At 49.0% G+C, this 19,655-nt stretch overlaps 9 protein-coding genes across 9 annotated transcripts; 4 read left to right on the top strand and 5 right to left on the bottom strand.

Moving 5' to 3' along the window:
* Nucleotides 1-118: 118 nt before the first annotated feature.
* Nucleotides 119-887, top strand: Pdw03_7563 (Cell-cycle control medial ring component; the record flags this gene model as incomplete). The annotated part of the gene is made up of 2 exons (XM_014678275.1): nucleotides 119-229; nucleotides 306-887. 2 exons carry the CDS (start codon nucleotides 119-121, stop codon nucleotides 885-887), a joined length of 693 nt encoding a protein of 230 aa, XP_014533761.1.
* A 665-nt stretch (nucleotides 888-1,552) lies between these two features.
* Pdw03_7562 (Cell differentiation and development protein Fsr1) lies at nucleotides 1,553-4,140 on the bottom strand (the record flags this gene model as incomplete). Its single annotated transcript, XM_014678276.1, has 4 exons — nucleotides 1,553-1,812; nucleotides 1,871-3,664; nucleotides 3,728-4,006; nucleotides 4,065-4,140. The coding sequence occupies 4 exons, from the start codon at nucleotides 4,138-4,140 to the stop codon at nucleotides 1,553-1,555; spliced, it is 2,409 nt and encodes an 802-aa protein (XP_014533762.1).
* Nucleotides 4,141-5,065: 925 nt separating this feature from the next.
* On the bottom strand, nucleotides 5,066-6,291 carry Pdw03_7561 (XPA; the record flags this gene model as incomplete). The annotated part of the gene is made up of 3 exons (XM_066101693.1): nucleotides 5,066-5,481; nucleotides 5,539-6,130; nucleotides 6,190-6,291. 3 exons carry the CDS (start codon nucleotides 6,289-6,291, stop codon nucleotides 5,066-5,068), a joined length of 1,110 nt encoding a protein of 369 aa, XP_065956776.1.
* A 224-nt stretch (nucleotides 6,292-6,515) lies between these two features.
* Nucleotides 6,516-7,577, bottom strand: Pdw03_7560 (DNA repair protein rad14; the record flags this gene model as incomplete). The annotated part of the gene is made up of 2 exons (XM_066101692.1): nucleotides 6,516-6,955; nucleotides 7,025-7,577. The coding sequence occupies 2 exons, from the start codon at nucleotides 7,575-7,577 to the stop codon at nucleotides 6,516-6,518; spliced, it is 993 nt and encodes a 330-aa protein (XP_065956775.1).
* A 529-nt stretch (nucleotides 7,578-8,106) lies between these two features.
* Pdw03_7559 (Thioesterase family protein) lies at nucleotides 8,107-8,586 on the top strand (the record flags this gene model as incomplete). The annotated part of the gene is made up of 1 exon (XM_014678278.1): nucleotides 8,107-8,586. The coding sequence occupies one exon, from the start codon at nucleotides 8,107-8,109 to the stop codon at nucleotides 8,584-8,586; it is 480 nt and encodes a 159-aa protein (XP_014533764.1).
* An 89-nt stretch (nucleotides 8,587-8,675) lies between these two features.
* On the top strand, nucleotides 8,676-9,275 carry Pdw03_7558 (uncharacterized protein; the record flags this gene model as incomplete). The annotated part of the gene is made up of 4 exons (XM_066101691.1): nucleotides 8,676-8,802; nucleotides 8,918-8,997; nucleotides 9,079-9,098; nucleotides 9,242-9,275. 4 exons carry the CDS (start codon nucleotides 8,676-8,678, stop codon nucleotides 9,273-9,275), a joined length of 261 nt encoding a protein of 86 aa, XP_065956774.1.
* A 646-nt stretch (nucleotides 9,276-9,921) lies between these two features.
* Nucleotides 9,922-12,688, top strand: Pdw03_7557 (Putative DUF221 domain protein; the record flags this gene model as incomplete). The annotated part of the gene is made up of 5 exons (XM_066101690.1): nucleotides 9,922-9,936; nucleotides 9,991-10,510; nucleotides 10,559-11,464; nucleotides 11,516-11,914; nucleotides 11,970-12,688. 5 exons carry the CDS (start codon nucleotides 9,922-9,924, stop codon nucleotides 12,686-12,688), a joined length of 2,559 nt encoding a protein of 852 aa, XP_065956773.1.
* A 173-nt stretch (nucleotides 12,689-12,861) lies between these two features.
* Pdw03_7556 (Extracellular endoglucanase, putative) lies at nucleotides 12,862-14,878 on the bottom strand (the record flags this gene model as incomplete). Its single annotated transcript, XM_014678280.1, has 5 exons — nucleotides 12,862-13,023; nucleotides 13,083-13,884; nucleotides 13,935-13,956; nucleotides 14,032-14,382; nucleotides 14,437-14,878. The coding sequence occupies 5 exons, from the start codon at nucleotides 14,876-14,878 to the stop codon at nucleotides 12,862-12,864; spliced, it is 1,779 nt and encodes a 592-aa protein (XP_014533766.1).
* A 1,116-nt stretch (nucleotides 14,879-15,994) lies between these two features.
* Nucleotides 15,995-18,710, bottom strand: Pdw03_7555 (Protein FAM63A; the record flags this gene model as incomplete). The annotated part of the gene is made up of 4 exons (XM_066101689.1): nucleotides 15,995-17,092; nucleotides 17,146-18,077; nucleotides 18,140-18,287; nucleotides 18,348-18,710. The coding sequence occupies 4 exons, from the start codon at nucleotides 18,708-18,710 to the stop codon at nucleotides 15,995-15,997; spliced, it is 2,541 nt and encodes an 846-aa protein (XP_065956772.1).
* Nucleotides 18,711-19,655: the final 945 nt, after the last annotated feature.

Here is a 19,655-nt window from a genome sequence, read left to right as displayed (position 1 = left end):
TAAAACCCCAGGTCCAGATCTCCACTAATCCAACAACTATCGCCTTGGAATTGCTCTCTCCCTCTCTTTCTCAATCTTTGCCTTGCGAATCTCCACCACCTAATCCAAGTTGATCATCATGTCGGAGCTGACCTTCACCAAATCATTCCTGTCCACGCTGGATTCACGGCCAATCAAGCTTCGCGCCGATCATGTCTTCGACCCTGAGCAAATTGGACTACGAGTTCCCGTGAGTCTTGATGCGATAAAAGCCTAGCTTCAACTACCAATGAAGGTAATTTTAACATGCTTTTCGAAAATTATAGTACATCCTCCCCCGCCTTTCGGGCCCGCACCCTCCGATGCCCAAAAAAGTGAGGTCAACACAGGCACCAGGCTCCTCTAAATCAATCACTGTCCGGGTCAAGTCTGCCCGCAACCCTGCTCTTGAATTCCTGATCTCCAATGCCCCCCTCTCGACCACCTCTCTCCAGGACATTCGGGATGCTGTGCAATTGCGCGTCACCGATGTGCAGGGAGACCAAGTTCCGCTAGACAAGATCAAGATCTTATACAAGCGCAAGCCAGTGGCTGGAACGGGGAAGACACTAGCTGAGATATTGGCAGACGAGCCCATGATTATGGCGGGAGGCAAAGAAGTCGAGATCGGGGTAATGATCATAGGTGGCGCTCAGGTGGTTGAATCCATTGTGACTCAAAAGGAGATTGCAGAGAAGCGGGATGAAACACCACCAAAGCCTGCTATATGTCTGAGTGGCGAGGAAGCGTTGCATACAGAGGCTTTCTGGGATGACCTGCAAGGCTATCTCGAGCAGCGATTGAAGGACGAGGAAGAAGCAAAACGGTTGAGAGTGATGTTCAAGGAGGCATGGAGCTTAGCCAAGTAGAATATATCTCCACGACAGCTTAGCGAGATAATGTCAATATCGAATAATACCTGAATCCGTTCCAGTCGCTTCACATATGTCTCGTGTCTATGGTGGTCTGTCAAGGCTGAGTTTGTTCATTGAATGGGCCTGGATTCAACACACAACATTGGCTACCACTGTCCAAGGAACAATCTACATGGGCACATGGAAGCAGAGAGGGAAAACCATCCACATCAAGCAACCGACATGTCAAATGTTGGGATCATGCCAAAGGAGTGCCTTTAAACCCAATCAAGACCCTACCACAAGAGAATATGGAATAGTCTTCGAACAAGAAACGTTCTAGTTTCCATAGAAAGTAGGGCATGGACCGTAACAGTTGAAGGGAAGAAAACATACACGCACGCCAGGGAATCTTTGTCGAACATGTTATCGGCGAGGTAAAAAAGTACACCTGTTGAAAAAAAAAAGAGATGTAACGAAAGCAAAATCACGTAGCAGAGTATCATGAGCCACACAGCGTCGGTAAACACCGTTTCAAATGCTCGAGAGGAACTGGTCCGGCCAATCGCTCATCCAGTTCATGGGATCATACAGAAAACGACGAGTAAACGCGGAGAGATAAACACACACAGGTATAACGCAAGAAGAATCATACATGGGTTTTCATTTCGTCGTTTCAATCATCGAGAGCAGACCTTGACCACTCCGTCCCCGCCACCGCCAGCGACCCAGTTGCCATCACGGCTCCATACCACAGCACAGACCCCTTCGCCACGCATCAGACGGAAGTGCGTCACCTCCTGGGTACAGCTGCGCTTCTCAAGGTTCCAGAATCGCAAGCTTGCATCGTGGCCAGCAGAAACGAGCTCACGTCCATCCGGAGATAATGACAGTGAGGCTATGGCAGCAGGATGAGCAAGCATTGTGTATGTACATTGACCTGTATCAAATGTTAGCGGATTGTGGCAGATATCATGATCCCTTTTGGTGCCACCTACCACTATTTGCATCAAAGAAGCGGATGTATCGGTCCTCGTAACCACTGATTATTACACCCTCTACGCTGCTTGATCCAGTAGCTCCGTGAACCACTTCTTCCTCTTCGGCCATCGCGCGGTTGGGATCAAGATTAACTGTTCCATCAAAGCCGACAGTTGTGGCGACGACTGAATTCACCCCAGTAGCTGGCGTGCCATCATATGTCTCGAGGCTGGCCATACTCGCAATTTCCTCGCCGGTCCGCGTGTCGTAGACAATGATAGAGGCATCCGAGTAGGAGACGACAAAATTGACGCCCGCAAGAGACAAGGGGCTAATACATGTTGGGGAAGGGGAATTTGGGCGGGGGATGCGATGAACAATGGTATAATGGAAAGCTGGGGTTGTAGCGACACTGGGTTGAGGCAAGGTTGGGATGTTAGGACCTGACGGCATTGAATTTGAGTTCGCCCGCTGGCGAGTACCTTGACGGCGATTTCCAGTCGGGGATGCGGCACCGATGGCCCAAATAAAGACGTAGCCATCTGCTGCGCCGGAGGCCAGAAGGATGCGATCTGATCCACCATGTTGGCTGCTTGAGTCGCCAAAGACAGAGCCCATGGTCCCGGGAAGAACGCAGAGTCCCCAGACTGCATCTTTATGCTCGTGGAAGGTGGCCTTGGGATCAATCCGCTTAGGTTCCCATAAACGCACGGTACCATCTTGACCGCCTGAAAACACCAACCCATTACCCAAAGCACGGCCGCCATTGGAGATGTTCTGAGATGGCGAGCAAGCGGCAAGGGAAGTCACGGCGCCTTCGTGTCCGCGATGAGTAAAGGAGCTTGTAATGTCCGAGCCACGACTAGAACCAGCACTAGAGCCAACAGAAGTAGCTGGGATGATCCACCGCTTGATCGTTCCATCGTCGCTGCAAGTGCAGATCTCAGGATTCTCCGCGCTACCACTAGTAAAGATGACAGATCGGATCACATCCAAGTGGCCACGCAGCTCAAACCGAACTTGAAAGTTCGAATCTTGCTGTTGTCCCGTTTCCCGGGGATTAATTGCACCATCACTCTTGCATCTTGAGTCCAAACTCGTCCTATGGTGGGGGAGAGACCCGCCCTTTGTCGCCTCAGAGTGCACAAAGTTGACATTGGGGAAAGCATCGGTATCCGGGCGATGAGGCGGGATGGGTTCGGTGATCACGAGTTCCTGCTCCGCCGGTTCGTCAAAATTCCACCCATCCACATCCTCTGTTCTTTCCTCGGCCAAATTTTGCAGAGCCACATCTTCCTTGACGACCACTCGGGGGCCCTGGGTCTCGTATGCCTGGTTTGGACGATCTTCCGTCATGCCCTGTTCATATGACTGGGTTCGATTTTCGATCGCTGCGACGGAGGCTTGCTGCGGGTCTATTGACCGTCTATCCATGCCTTCCCGAGAAAGATACTGGTTTTGAACACGAGCCATGGTATTTTCAGTAAATTGATTTGACAACGGTTGTTGTTTTTGCGAGACCATATCACGTGCCATGACGTGGTTCGACTTCTGCCGCTGCTGCTGAAGATAAGCCTCCTCTAGATTCTGTTGCGACAGCTGCGAATTGCCATATAGCTGACCTGACATGTCAGAGTCGTTCATGTCAGGTGGCGGGTGGGAGGCGGGTATGACATGGTAGGCAATCTCGTGGGAGGCTTTGGACAGGTATGTTCGGACTTTGTCAATGTCCTCAATTTGAGCCTCATGCTGGTTTTCATTGCCGGGTTCTGCATCATTGTCATGGTCCGTGCTCGGCTTGGGGCGATGCGCTGGTGAACAACTCAGTTAATATTCCCACGCCGCGTGCTGGTATGCAACTGCGAGTCACATACCTTTGAGGAATTTGACACTTTCACGTGCAGTATCTTTGGGATCTATAGAGTCTTCGGACCGTTCGTTGTTCGAAAGCTTCTTGACCTTCTCCCTCTCCCTCTTTAGGGCGGTCTCCATCAGCCGAACATGCTTCCCAAGGGACTCATGTAAGCGTTTGCTTGTGCGCAGATCACCTTCCAATCGACCAATACGAGATTTCATCTCTGCCCGTTCAATCTCCCATGCATTGCGGTCTCGCTCATGTCGGTGCCATTCTGTCTGTAGGAAGCGCATTACACCTGGAAACGGTTTTAAATCAATTGGCATTCAAGAGATCAAAATTTAATCAATGCTCACCCTGTAATGTGTATTCCGTCCCCTGTGGGCCATTCGAGCCATCCATGGCGCCGGCCGTTCCTCCGATCCCAGCCATGGCGGATGGCGATTGCCAGGGCATGAACAGACACAGGACGGGTCGAGGCTCGGAAGGGTCAAAGCACTGCAGGAGGTACCAAGGGGAAAATCAGGCCAGCGGCAAATCAAGCGACGTGGAAGGTGCAAGCTTTGGTTTCTCCTGACCCCAGTAGCTCGTTTCCGCAGTAAGCGAACCAAGTCCCCTATTGGCGACGGCAATGAACCACGTTCCACGCCGAGTCAGCCTGTGAGTGGGGTTCCCTAAGGAGGAATATCCAAAGGAAAGGAGTAAGGTCGGACAATGACAGGAAAATTGCCAGGATGGGAATATGCCTTTAACTGATATTTTGTTGTGATGAAGATGGCTTGGCCTCGGTGGGCATCTGACCGCCTTCTAGATAGAGAAGATTGACCTACACGCTAGTTCCAGCCCTGGAAGTACGATGACTTGGTAAGCAACTGGATGGAGGATTTTCGTATGAAAGGTAGACATGAGAGAACTTTGGATGTGGTGGAAATTTCAGTCGACTCCATAGGAACAATCAAAGGTCAATTTCCGTCGAAGCGACTTGTAAAGTGCCCAAACCCTCAGGCGCTAATGACAAGGCCTACGAAGTCACAACGTGAAACCAAGTATACACTTCACAGCATAGATGCACCATAGACTTGCCCCTTTTTATTTTGTTTTGTGAATCTACATTGCCAAGTCACTTTTATAATCACCCAATTGGAACGAGATCTTTCAGCTACTCTAGGTGTACATCCCTTTTTACAGTAGTCCAACAGCCTGAGAAAGGGATGACTGCAGTGCAATTCACAGAAATTTCTCAAAAAGACTCATCGAAGTAACTTTTTCAACACCGAAAACTGGTTTTTGATATATCTGCTAAATTGGCTCGTGGGCTCATCTGATAATCAATCATGCTATGGTACATTCTGCTCTTCTAGAACTCGAGTTCTTCCACTTCCATCCCACATTCTACACACGTCTTGACACCAATTCCAGTTTCTGGGTTATCAATGGATCGACCCCATTGGTGAACATGCTTCCGCCCAGAACCGAGATCGTCGCCAAACTCTCCGCCCGAAGCACCTTGACGATTGCGTCGGTAGGCCTCCACACGTGTGCGTTTCTTCAGCTCCTGCAGCTTAGTTTTGAATTTGGCCTCCCGTCGCCGTTTCTTGTCACTTTCTCGCCGCTCGAATTCAGCATCTAACGCCTCTGTTGAGCCCCATTTCTTGTCGGAAAACGCGTATTCTTCGACCTGGTATCGTAGATACAACATCATGCTGTTCCACGTAGATTTATGTGGATTCGGACGCTCGAGCCGTGGGAGAAGTTCTTCGTCTCGGAGTTCGGCTGCGCACAGGCTGATTAGCACATGTCGCTTTTCAAAGCCGACAATTAGGTACTCACGATCTGTCAAGAGATAATCCTCTTTGGCTTCTGTCTTGGTCAACAAACTGTATTTCTCTGGGTGTTTCTCCTTGCAAGCATGACAGATGCAACACTTTAGTTCTTCTTCCCATTTCCAATCAATTTCGCGACTGCCACATTCACGACATGTCTTCTGCTGGCTTTTATCATCCAGGACACTTAGACCCGGTTCAAAGGGCCCCTCCCGATTTCGCTTAAGTGATTGGAGTATCTGATGGCGTTCCCATTCCCTCTGCGTCATGTGTGCTGGCTTTGGCACTTCTTTCCCATCCGGCACGTGTAGTTGTTTATTGAACGGGTCATCCTCTTGTGTCAAAAATCCACCCTTCGTGTCGGTCATCTTGCTAAAGTCGTAGTCGACATAGCTGGTGAAGTTTCGGGCTGGTTTAATCGAGTCTAGTGGGCGATTGGAAGAAGATGCATCGCGCAAATTAGCAGGCTGATAGGATGTCGCCATCGAGGTGAACGAGCGCTTGGCGCCTGTTGCAGGCTGGGAGATGTTTGGAGCGGCTTGAGATATTTCGGCTTCACGTTTCTCCCGAAGAGCTTTAGCTTTCATGCGATTAATTTCCTAATCAGCAAGGCTGGTTAGTTTTGGCCGGCCACATTGCAAGCTTGGAAGGAACTTACTATCCTCCGTTGCTGTTCTGGAGTCATGGGAGCGCGGTGAAGCTGTCCTGCGCTCGAGCCCTTGTGCTGCGAAGGCGGGGTTGAGGGCTGTTCTCCTGACATCATGAGATAGTTTTTTGACCTGTGGAAAGTAGCGGTCGTTTTCGATGTCCACAGTTTCGGTGGTGTGAACATCAAGACAGAAGGCGGCCAGAGCCCTGATCTGCCAGTCACGTGATATTCGGATTCTAAACGCGACGTCATTGCCGTATCCCAGAAGTAAGAGCACGGAAATCAATGTTTCGGAGTAATCAGCTTAAATTGGTAAAATCGATTAAACCGAGAACCTAGGACTCTGCAGCCGGATTTTTCAAGTCTTCCTCTCGATCATGGCCATACAAAACCTCACACACGCCCCCTACCGGCACGTCCATGACGGCGTCGGTTCCCTCATTCCAAATTTCACGCCAATTGACCTTGCGATTTTGGGGGCCCATGATCTGATAGGAGGTGGCACCGGGCTTCATCTTGGTAGCACCACCGGGACGTCTGCGCGCCTTTCCATCAATCACCGATACATTCGCGACCTCGTCAACAATGTTCTCGATGCTGTGCATGGGCAAGGTAAGGTAGCCTGTATTATATGTGGCGAGTGCGGCATAAATGTAGATAAGTAGCATCACCAACCATGCGGGGATTGCCAGCGACCACCAACGGTTGGGATAATAGTAGATACCTAGCTGGTGCAGGAAAGGGGATGGGAGATAAGACCATAGGAGATAAAACACTTAGGTTGGTCCGGTCAGTATGCGGGAAACTACAAGAGACTGCACCGGTCGATTTCCATGATACTTACAAAAAGCCGAGGATGAAGCTAGGTATAACACGAAGCCATAGTATTCATAGGTAGGCACCTTGGGGCTGGCGCGCGGGACGGTGGTTGCGCGACGAGCTGACTTGGCGACTGCCGCCTCGGTATCGTTAGGAGTTTCTACATCGGAACTATCCGGGGTAGTCGGGCGTGATGTAGTGGTCGAAAATGGCGGCCGAAGAAGAGAAGTGAGTGATGGAGAGGGTGGTAGAGGGGTGGGTGGGCGATTGTAGAACGGAGGCGCGAATGCATTGGGGCCATGGAGAGAGCTGGAGGACTGGTGAAATGTATGATTCCGCTCAATGTTAGAGGAGTCATCGGAGTCTGTATCGGAGAATGATTGATGCTCTAGCGAGTAGTGCGACTGGAAGTCCGCATCATCTTCCACCTCAATCTCCTCATATCCGGTGGAGGTGATACTCTCGTCTTCATAACTCTCTTCCGGTTCTTCCGCGGATGTAGGGTCTTCGGTCAACAGGGGAGGGAAGGGCTGTTTGGCCTCCAAGGACGTATTGAACGTCCTTGCTGAGTTCTCCATTTTGCAAAATGATGAAGAGTTGGTCTTCCTGGTGTCTCCCCTTTTTCTGCATCACCAGATTCACCGCCCATCTCCATCTCCACCTTCATCTACTTTTTGTCATGGACTTTTCAGATTCGCAATTGATGCTATTTGATTAGTTTCTCATATAACAGCCATGTCGTCGATTGCCAAGCATCAGTCAACTTTTTTTTGGATTGGTCTCTTGAATGGAATTGAATTTATGTGGAGACGAAGGATCGAATTGATACAAGAACCATGTAGGGACACTGAAGGTCAAGGCAATATACATATACATATTGCGTAGCTAGATATCCTTGCAAGGGATTGAGAAGATTGAGATGTTCATCCCAAACTTCCCCAATTACCGTTCAGATCGACGTGTGTTTGTCGCAAAAGGCGGCACACTCCGCTCTCGGCCTCGGACTTGGACAAGAATTCCCAATTCCCAATTCCTCCAAAGCTTACACTTCTTCTCTTCTGTTTTTCGCCATATCCTCCTTTTCCCGACCATCTCCCCCAAACCACTATGGATACCACTGAACTGGAGCATGTGCGCGGGGTTTGGGAGCGAACCAAAAATGATAGCCCTATTTATCGCCTTCTTCTACCTGATGTTGATATTATTAGTGCAACTCGCGGCCAGATGCAGGCCCGACTTAAGCTCACAGCGGAACATGTCAATTCCAGGGGCACCATTCACGGGGCTGTCTCTGCAGCCATCATCGATTGGGCCGGGGGCATGTCGATAGCCACACATGGATACGAGAGAACAGGTGCAAGCATTGATATCCACGTTACATATCTGTCGACTGCCACCATCGGAGATACTCTGGATATCTCTGCCGTTGCTGATCGGGTGGGGAAGTCAATGGCCTTCACGTCCGTCAACATTTCCCGAGTCGTCGATGATGAAGTGGGTCCCTTGGTTTCGAAGGGTTCACACACAAAGTTCCTGCCTGTCTCCAAGGAGAATCGTGAACCAAAGAGCCGAACCTCATTCCAATGATGTTGTACTTAGACATATAATCTTTCGATTCTTGGACATCTCCTCGCAATTCTTCCCAGTTCTACCTAGGAAGCTTCTTATTTCCAATCATGTCCTCCCCCGTCGAAGACGTTATGCCACCCATCTACGATAAGTTCTTGACCAGCAGCATACTGCGCCTCGATACTAATCAAGAAAAGCGTAGTGTTATCCTGACAAATTCATCCACTGCCATAGGTACTATTCCCTACTTCCTTTCCAAGCTTGGGCGTAGATTTTCCGTCAAGCCGGGGCTTTAGAAACGCACAACGACTTGATAGGAACGTTACTACGTTCTACACTCCGTAGGTAGGCCAAGAACTGCACGTTCAGGTTTCCTACTGTATATTGTATGTTGTACTCCCTACACTCTATCTCCGTAGCATCTCAGTGGTAAGCATATTTCCATGTCACCTATCCTCTCTGTTGGTTGACTCTTATAAGAACTTACCCATCTATGATGGGAGTATTCAGAAATTCTCAACCCTTTCCACGTGAGTCCATCGACCTCTCAGCTTATATATATCTTGACATTCCACAATATTTCAAACTCAACATCCATGTGCTGTACAAAATTTTCAGCCCTCCACCGCTAGAGTCCCCCCTTACATTACTGACAATTGAGGGGGGAAAATAGCCGAGCTTCTGGCAAGGTTCCTGTTCAGCCTTGAAAGTGTACAGAGCACTCACACTGATCCTTGCACCATTCTCGCACGTTTACGATCATCAGATAGGTTGAGAGACATAGGCACACCGCATTACATTCAGATTATTGATCTCAGCATACGGAGTACATGAACTTGGTCTCTTCAAAAGTCTCATCTCCCGGGGGGAATTACTCGATCAGCGGGGCCAAATCTTTTTTTTTTTTTTTTTGGAAGACCCGCATTGGCCGGGGAATGAAAATATAGGCACGTTATACTCCGTAGATGTGTTTTTCTAAATCGTTTGGTTCGACATACAAAATACGAATAACTTTCTACCCATTCTCCAGGTTCTACATTTTCTGAAAATTCCATGTTCAAGAGTACTCCGCACACACCTGTCGCCAAGGCAAAAAGACCCACAAACTATCGGATCGACAAGACCGCTTTGGATCAGTCTCTAGGGCCCATCAGCTCTTACATATACGAACTGGTCTCCGCGGGTGACAGGTCTTAAGGATGCGAAGAGTGTTGCTTTTTTCTTCACTTCTTTTCCCCGGCACTCTTATTCGTATAAGCCCCCTCTTGCCTGTTGTGTCTGTCATTTTCATCTCAGTCATTTTCTTGGCTTGTATATATCTCCCTGTGTTTCAATTTGGAGACTACACGCACCATGTCAAGTATAACGGTATAATCATACTCCCTTCCACTCCATAGAGAGATCCTTGCTTATCTGATCTAGGATAATGACACAAACATTGGTTCGTCACGAGGTGACGCGTCGACTACCTCCAGTGAAATCGCCAGCGGTCTCATCGGGGGAGGGGGCTCCTCGGGCTCCGCGCTGATCATGACCCTATTACCAGCACTCGCATATGCTATATTTTGGGTCAGCCTCTTTCTGATCTTTCGGCGAACCCAGCGCCGATGGTACGCTCCGAGATCCTACTTACCCGATATACACGAGCATCAACGGAGTCCCGAGTTGCCTTCTGGCTGGGTTAACTGGCTGGGGACATTTTTAAAAATTGAAGACAACCATGTGCTTCACCATTCGTCGCTTGACGGCTATCTTTTCTTGCGATTTTTGCGCGTTCTGGCGGCAACATGCCTGACAGGCTGTGTGATTACATGGCCGATTTTGCTACCCCTCCATGCCACTGGGGGCAATGGCAACACGGAGCTTGATATCCTGAGTTTTAGTAACATCAAGAGCCCTGACAGATACTATGCTAACGTTATAGTGGCATGTGTTTACTTCAGTAAGTTTCTCGGCATTCATCCATAGAACAGCCCACTGACAAGCAAAGCCTTCGTGTTTTATGTCGTGGTCCGAGAAAGCCTGTATTATGCAAATCTTCGCCAGGCCTACCTCAACTCGCCTGCCTATGTCTCTCGAATGTCGTCCCGGACAGTTCTCTTCATGTCAGTTCCAGACTCTTACAAGAACGAACAGAAGATACGACAAGTATTTGGAGGTTCGATCCGTCGAATCTGGATTACCTCCGACTGCTCAAAGTTGCAAAAGATGGTTGATCAACGAGACCGACTAGCCGAGAAGTTGGAAACCGCAGAGACCAAGCTCATTCGACGAGCAAACAAAGTTCGCACTCAGGCAATCAAAACAGGCGAATTGAATATCGATACATGTCTGGACTGCGAATCAAGCAATCCAGCATGGTCTCACAAGGTCGAACGTCCCATGCATCGACTGAGACTATTTGGCGAAAAAGTCGACTCTATCCACTGGTATCGGGCAGAGCTCGCAAAGAAAACCGAAGAAGTATCAAATCTGCAAGCAAAACACCAAAATGGCGAAGCGAAACAGCTCAGTGCAATCTTTGTCGAATTCAACAGCCAGGCCGATGCACAAATCGCCCTACAAACCCTGTCGCATCACCAACCGTTTCATATGACGCCTCGCTTTACTGGAGTGTCGCCCCGCGAAGTGGTATGGTCGGCATTGAATCTTAGCGGGTGGCAAAGAATTGTGAGAAGATTCGCAGTCCAGGGATTTTTGGCAGCAATGGTCATCTTTTGGTCATTCCCTGCGGCAATCGTTGGTGCAATTTCGAACATCACATACATCTGCAAATTGATTCCCTTCCTTGGGTTCATCCTTGACTTGCCCGATTTCATAAGAGGTGCAATTGAGGGTCTTCTGCCTGCCGCAGCTCTAGCGGCTTTGATGTCACTAGTGCCGATCATATGTCGCAGTATGCTCTCCAAGTTCGTATTCCTCCGAACCATTGCTAACTTCTACACAGTATGTGCTAGACGTGCTGGAGTCCCATCAAAGGCACGAGTTGAGCTGTTCACACAAAGCGCCCACTTTGTCTTTCAAGTGGTCCAAGTGTTCTTGGTTACGACCCTGACATCGGCTGCGTCGGCTGCTACTGCACAAATTATCAAAGATCCTCTCTCAGTCAAAGACCTGCTGGCACAGAACCTACCCAAGGCGACGAATTTCTACATCTCTTATTTCCTGCTGCAGGGATTGAGCATGAGTTCCATGGCCCTTGTTCAAATTGTCAGCGCCTTGGTGTTCAAATTCGTCACCACCTTCTTTGCCTATTCCCCTCGTCGTCTGTTTCAAGGATGGGCCGAACTGGCCAGTCTCAGCTGGGGCAACGTCTTCCCCATCTTCACCAACATGGCTGTAATCGGTAATCGATGCCCTACTCATACCTTGAGCGAGGATCAACTGACTCAATTCCTTAGCGTTGACGTATTCATGCATCGCACCTCTGATTTTGGGATTTGCCTTCCTCGGACTTTATCTTGTATACCAAGCCTATCGATATAACTTCCTCTTCGTATATGAAATCCAAGTCGACACAAAGGGGCTAGTCTACCCACGAGCCCTGCAACATTTGTTAACGGGTCTCTACCTGGCTGAGATTTGCTTGATAGGACTTTGCGCCATCAAGGGCGCTGTTGGCCCAGTCATCATCATGGCCCTCTTCATGGTTGGCAACATCCTAGCACACATGTCGCTCAACGATGCACTCGCCCCACTGAATACTTTCTTGCCACGATCCCTCGACGTCGAAGAGGAACTGCTTCAAGAGAAAGAAGAAGCAGTGGCAGCGATCAACGAAGAGCGCCGTCCACGCGCAATGGCCTTCTGGAGATGGTTCCATCCGAACGTATATAAAGATTACGCGGCATTGCGTCAAAAGGTTCGCCGTGATGTCGAGGGGGTCTGCTACACACCCGAAGAGATGCGCACAGCATATTTCGAGCCATGTGTAGCATCACCACCACCGACTTTGTGGATTCCACGCGATAAGTGGGGGTTCAGTAGCCATGAGGTCATGGAGACAGATTCGATAATCAGTATCACGGATGAGGGTGCGCACTTAAATGAGAAGAACAAAATCGTGTGGGATAAATATGACCCTCATCTTCCTTTGCGGGAATTGAAAACCCTATATTGATCATGGCCATCTGCCTTGAAATTAATGACTTGATGAAAGCGATGGATTAGGTGATTTTAAACAACAATGCTAATATGTGATAACGCGGCTGGGAGAATCAAGCGCACTCAAATGCTTATAATATGGTCGAGCCATTTGTTCAGCACAAACCATACCATTGAGGTAGAATTTCATCAGACAGTCAACGTAAAATTCACAGCGTTCACGTCACCACCATCCCGCGGGAAGAATTCGAAAGTGAACACGGTCGATTGGCCAGCGGAGATGACAGAGCTAATAGCAGATGAAGTGAGGATAACATGGGAGTCGTCCCAGTCATACTGGCTGCTGTAGGTCTAGGTCGATATATCAGTATTGACGAGAGGTACACAAAGGGGAATAGGGCTCGGCTTACAGCTCTCGCTTGCTGCAAAGGACCCAGTGATACTGTCCAGTCATCGACCAGATATGTTCCACTCTTGGTCAAAGCCTTTACGGAGGCGACAGTTGGCAGTCCACGCCAGGTGATTGGAATTGATAGGTCAGAGCCAGAGACAGATGAGGCCACTGCCGATGTAGATGACAGAGTTGGAGCGTTCCACTGAACAATTTGGATGACAGGGGACAAGTCACCCCCGGAGAATTTCAGGGTTAGAGTGGCAACAACACCCGGTGCTGTCGTGGCCGAAAGATGCTTGGATAAGTACGAAGCAGTGAAGACTATGTTCGTACCCGAGACAGAGTAGTCTGCTCCCGACAATGTCGTGCCAGTAGAGTCACTGATGGAAGAGAGCGTGTTTCCGTTGAAGATAAATGGAAGACTCTGTGCTGTCACAGCTGTTCCATACTGATGGAAAATATAAGCCGACGATGATTGGGTGGTTGCAGACCCGTCCTCGGTACTATCTGGCAAGCTATTTGCGGTAGAATTGTTGGATTTTGTGATGATAGAGAGTGAGTTAGGATCACGCCAAACTCCGGTGGTTCGATCCAAGAGGTCCAATCCACTATCCCACAGCACGCAGGAGATGTCAAGACTAGCTGCAGTCTTGATCAAGAAGTCAACGTACTTCCATCGAGCAGCGGGCTCAGTGTTGGTGAGTGAGGCATCGTATTCACCCAAAACGAGAGGTACATTGGGGAAAGCGTCACGCAGCTTCTGGAAGTCAGTCCGTACGGTAGCCTTGTCACTATCGGAGCCCCAAATGGTTTTTCCCCTGTCTGGAGTCAGTAAATGATGCCAAATGTGCCGAGTCTATATTCTTACCAAGCGCTGAAAATAAAGTCGTCTAGAAGCCAGCCACGTTTGTTAGTTCAACTTCACGCATTATAGCTACATAGGCATCAACTGATTTGTGACTCACAGGGACTGTAGTAGTGGAACTCAATAGCATATGGATTCGAGAATCCTGAGGGCGCAACAAACCAGTCTGCAGTCTTGACGCTATCCTCACCACCACCGACCAAAGTAACAACTCTTTGCGAGTTGAACCCACCAGCATCGTTGATAGCCTGGAGGAAGATCTTGTTCAGTTTGTTGAGCTCGGTGCCGTCAGCTGCAGTATTGCATGGAGGCTCATTGATAGGCTCAAAGGCAACAAGGCTGGACTTGCAGGCCAACTTAGTTCCAATTTGATACCAGAGACGGTAGAATTTTTCTTCGATCATGGTAAGATTAGCTCCGGACTGGGTTATATCAGCCCAAATCCATGAATCTGTTCTGCGTCAGTAAAGAATTATGGTGGATACAAGGTCATGTTTTATCATACCATGATGCACATCAACGATGGCGTAGAGCCCACGGGTCACAACCATATCAACCACATCGGAAACTCGCTGCAACCATGCTGGGTCAACCGTCCAATCAGGTGAGCTTCCGGTAAAGTGATGAGCCCAGGTAACTGGGAGCCGAACACTTTTAAAGCCGGCAGCTTTCACGGTATCAAATGTGGACGCCACCACTGGCGCATTATTCCAAGATCCTTCATTGGGGACAGCATCAAGGGTATTTCCAAGATTCCAACCGGGATGCAAATTAGATACAAAATCAGCGGCTGAGATTGCACTAAAATTTCCAGTGCAAACAGGTCTCGCCGGTGCTGCAGATGGGATTGCACTGACTATTCCAGTACAGTCAGCTCCCGCCGAGGCAGCAGCTGTCTGGGCTATACCGGCGAGGGCCACGAGGGCACCAGAAAGAAGAATTTGCATGACAAGATCTAATATTCAAGTGAATTTACAGAAACGGATTCGAAAAGCTGGACAAAATCGTCGGCACCCCAAGGATATTTATGGCAAAACAAATAGTCGCATTCGATACACTATGCCCTAATCCTCCTCGAATCTGCGGACCGGCGGACCGGTGTTCTTCCCACATTAGAGCCCAAACGTCAACCCTTGACTTGTAGGCCAAAGGGGGGGTATCTAGTTGACGGGGGTCTTCCTAGTGCTGAGGGTACCCACACTTGCTAACGGTAACCCCCTATCAAAACATCATCCTGTCATTAGCCCCCTTTTAACCCTTAACCATGCCATATACTGTAGTCTCCTTGTTACACCCGTAACGATAATGGATTTTAATCTCGAAATCTATTTCTAATAGATCATCTAGTTTATATTACCAACGTACCTCCCTAGGCGGCAAGATTAACCCCTAAGTACTCCGTAATGTAGAAGAATGAGGGCTAGGGTACGCGCGGCGTCCATCTGGTATACACATAGAGATGTATTCAAGTGGAAATATCCGTGGTTGAAACAAAAACGAAAGTTCAGAAAATTCATGGGGAAACGTATGAGTACCAGTGTCCTACTCGCACTCCTAGATAGATATTACCACAACACACGAACCATTCAATGAGATATGCGTAAGTATCAGATGTTTTGTAGTATTGGTGATATGGATGGTGTAGTCTTTGTCCAAGGGGAAGACTAGCTGGGAAAAGGTGCAATCTCTCCTCCAATAAGAAGTCTCTTTCCCACAAATACAATGTGAGAGTCCTTTCATTTCCACAATCCTAGGGCAGAACAGGTGTAATCAATGCGGACAAGTCCAAAAATAGCTAGGCATTGTGCATGTCACCCGGTGTCTGCGTGTTTTATTGGGCGCGGAGAACCCCCGTGTTCTATTTTATAAACCCGTGGAAGATCGGGAGACAAGTGTGTGTCACAGAGAATCACACAGATTTATCATAGACATGTGATTTCTCTGCAGAATAGTTTTGTCCCATACGAAGTATGTAGATGCGTAGGGCTTCATTCCATCATTGATTGCATTGGCGTATAGAAAACACCAGGGTCTCTCATAATTTCCAGGTCTGGCATTATTCTTCACATCACTGTGCATTCTTTGTTCCGTTCTGTCTCCGGTCCGTTATGATCCCCTGCACGCATAGACGGGCGTGATCGGTGAGAATTCTGTGGAGTTCGAATCCGAGAATTCCGGTTACCAGGGTACTGATTTCCTGAAGAATTACCGTATGACCTTCTTTCAGGGGGCGAATAGCGTGGCCCACTAGCAGCTTGTTCATAGGGAGGAGGGGGTGCATTTGGGTCCTCAATGTCAGGCCCACGCTGTGGCTGGGGCCTAGGCTGGGAAACAAGTGCACTGGCAACGCTCGAAGATCGATTAGGTACATTGCTCAAACAAGGTGAAGGCAATGGTTGATTGGAAGAATTACTCGGGGCAGAGGTCCGACGATCGTGGGCCTGCTCGTTCCTAGCATTTTCACGTCGCTCTTCTTCTTGGAATTGAAGTGAGAGCGCATAGGCATAGTCTGCATCACTCTGTTCTTGAGTCGGCTCGGGGGAGGTCGATGCTTCGTTTGCACTTTCCAATCGAGTGGCTGGCTCTATCAATGTTCGGGGACTGGCGGGGCCAGGACCAGATGGGACCGAGGGCCCAGCGCCCACGGGGCGAAAGTCGCCAGAGTAGTATTCTGTGTTAAACCCTGTCACGTCGACTAGACATTCCCAAACCACTTCGGCATGGCCCGCGTAGCCAGCATCAGTAACTAAAGTATAAAGTTGGTGAGATTGCGGGTGTTTATATAGAGTCGAGAAATGGTCATTGCGGAAAAGGATGGAGACAGATCCAGGTGCAAGTTTAGTCGAGAGCTGTGTCAAGCCAAATGGGCTTAATTGTGTCGCATTCTCATGTTCCACAAATTGTTGAATGCTTTGGATATCTGCCATGATATTCTCTTCCTCGGGTTCAAGTGCCTCGCCTCGCGCCACCCGTTCCTCAAATTCTTGTCTACGAAAAGGCAACATTTGAATGTCCTCGTAATACTGACCAGTCCGTGACATTGCAGCATGAGTAGGACTGGACCAAGAGGCTAGCCAGCCATGGATCAATGGTATACCAAAGGTGCTATATAGCCGAAGATCATTATTTTCGAGGAAAGTGCCAAATCCTTCAATAGACTCCTAATAATAGGTTAGTCTGAGTGAACCTTGACGGATAAAACGGATGTAGTTACCATTGTCAAACGTGGGTTCACATTCATGCCCGTATGCAGCATTGTCAGAAATTGAGTAAGGGCCTCGATATCTGGGAACTCCTCATCAGGGCCCAGGCATGTTGTCAGCTCTTCAAACATCGCCTCGATTAGCAGGCCTAGAGAAATTTGCTCGCGGGTTGACAGAGCTCTAATGATTGGCGGGCGAGCTTTGGGGTTCGCTCGCAGCACCAGTGCATTGATAAGAGCCAGCAGTGGACAGGGTCCGTTCTGATTTTGGACCAAGATAGGGGACTCCAGTAGTTGACCACTTTGACTGGTCCATCGGATGTGTCGAATAGTATAGGTTTCTGATCTTTGCTTCTTTTGTCGTGCAGTTTCGGCGGCAGATAGTACGGGGCTTGCTTGGGGTTGTTGTGGCTGTTGCACCACGGAAGATGCGAGGTCTTGATTTCCTGGCAATGACCTTTCTTCGTACGCCGCTGGTTCTGAGTGCACAGAAGACGCAGCATGAGACCAGGTATCGACCCCCAAATTGCCAGCGACGCCCAACAAACCCAAGTCAATAAGTTCAGGAGATGTGATGGAGGTTCCACTAGAGAGAGCAACAGATAAGTTGGTGATTCCAGGATCCGAGTCGAGCCTCCCTGAATTTGATGGAGGTAGATATTGTGCGTGGGCATGGTTTTTCCCATCTGACAGGTCAAACGGCTGTACAGCAACCGCCGAGATATATGGAGTTGACTGCACTCCTTGAAGGTAGATTTCTTGGGGGGCCGAGACCTTGATGGACTGTTGAGACCCCCACGGTGAGTTGTCATCGAGGCGATGACGGCCTGACATGAGGCGTTGCTCGGAATGAGAATACGGAAGAGAAGCCTCGGCCCATTGTGATTCTTGTTCGGGCTCATCTAAAAGAGAGAGCCGTGCAGTCATCGGAATATAACCTTCGGCTGTAAATTGTTAGCAACAGATATCATTTTGAGAGGACTTTCAGAAGCCAGCAATGCCATACATTGGCTCAATGCGTCACTGTTAGAAGTCGCATGTGAATTACGGCCCCACTCATTCCGATCCAAGAGATCTTGAACATGCTCTGCCGGCCTAGGCTTTAAGAATGGATTATTCGACTGTAGCTGTACCGGTAGCTCTCCAGTCAAATCCTGCCCAGCGTCAGAAGTTGACCGCCACACGTTCTCGGCCGCTCCTGTTTGTTGACCTGCCATCAATGTAGGTGGAACATAGTGCCCGCTTGTATCTGCAAGTTCCTTGTATGCCTCATTCTGACTATACTGGCCGGAGCTGCCATCGTTTATCCTTCCGTTATTTTCTGGCCAGGAGTTCGGTGGCTGGTGGGTGGGTGACCCCACTGGCGACCGCTGTGCCTCTTCAAGTGGCATCAGGTCAAACGCAGGTGAAGTGTTAAGGTCGGGGGAGTAGATGGAGTCTTCAGAAGAAAATCGATTCAAGCGAGTCGGGCGGTGGGAAGACGCAGAGCTGGGTGATTTGGGCGAGTGTGCGTTCAATCGAGAACTTGACTTGTCAATGTTCTTTAGACGCGGTGGGGGCTGTTTGCGCAGGCCCATGAAGACGCCCGTTGACGTTGACCTAGTCAGAAGTGGGGGGAGGTGAAGGCTTGAGTTCGTGTATAGTTCTAGAGATGGTAAAGCTAACAAAGCATTCAACGTCAACTGAGAGCACACCCAGAAGAGTCTGTTTTCTCGATCTGAGAGTGAATTCAGGATGTAAACCCAAAGTAATAACAATAAGCCATTAGGTATGTGAAGAACGCCTTGCGCTGTGGCAGCAGAGGCTGAAGTACCCGGATACGCGTATACGTAAATGATGGATAATAGCCTGGCGTTGAGGTTGAGCTCGGGAATGTATGCCCCAGATGGAGAGAAACCCAAGGCAATGACAGAGGTGGATGATGATCTCAGTCGCTCTCTCTCTCTTGCAAGGCACCCGAATTCCGCAGATCCACCCGATCGCTGGTTGACCTGGGGGAAGCTCCGACGCCAGTATGTGTATTTACCGTACGGAGTATTGTTCACATGAAAGAGTGGCCCCAGTGGAGTGGCGGTACTATCACGGTATGGGGTCGTATGCCAGAGACTTTCAGTGACTGTTCACAAGTTTTAGCACCCCAGCTCCACACCACTGCGATTATAAAATATTCTGCCAGCCGTAAAGATTTCTTTCCATACCGTTGTACATTAAAATCTCTAGCTTTCAATGGTTGTCTACACAAGGCTAGGCATCATTTAAGGAAAGTAAATAATAAGAAAAAAATCCAGACATACGACATGAACTTGAGAAAGATAAGGTCCACTAGTCCACCTTGCATAGGCGGTATCGGTGATAAAGGAAGGCGGTATGTAGGCAGGGTTAAAAGGGGGTGTTGTACTTTTGAACAGTCACTGTTGTAGTTAGTTATGTTTTTTAGTTAACTAGTTAACTTGTTAACGTATTTCACAAGCGAGCCGGCCACCCCGACCAAAACGCGTCCATGAATTAAATCTTATTCAGTT

Source organism: Penicillium digitatum, chromosome 2, assembly GCF_016767815.1.
Source record: "Penicillium digitatum chromosome 2, complete sequence".
In the NCBI taxonomy this organism is placed as follows: domain Eukaryota; kingdom Fungi; phylum Ascomycota; class Eurotiomycetes; order Eurotiales; family Aspergillaceae; genus Penicillium; species Penicillium digitatum.
The sequence above is the reverse complement of the archived record's forward strand: the minus strand, read 5'-3'. Positions and strand labels throughout refer to the sequence as shown.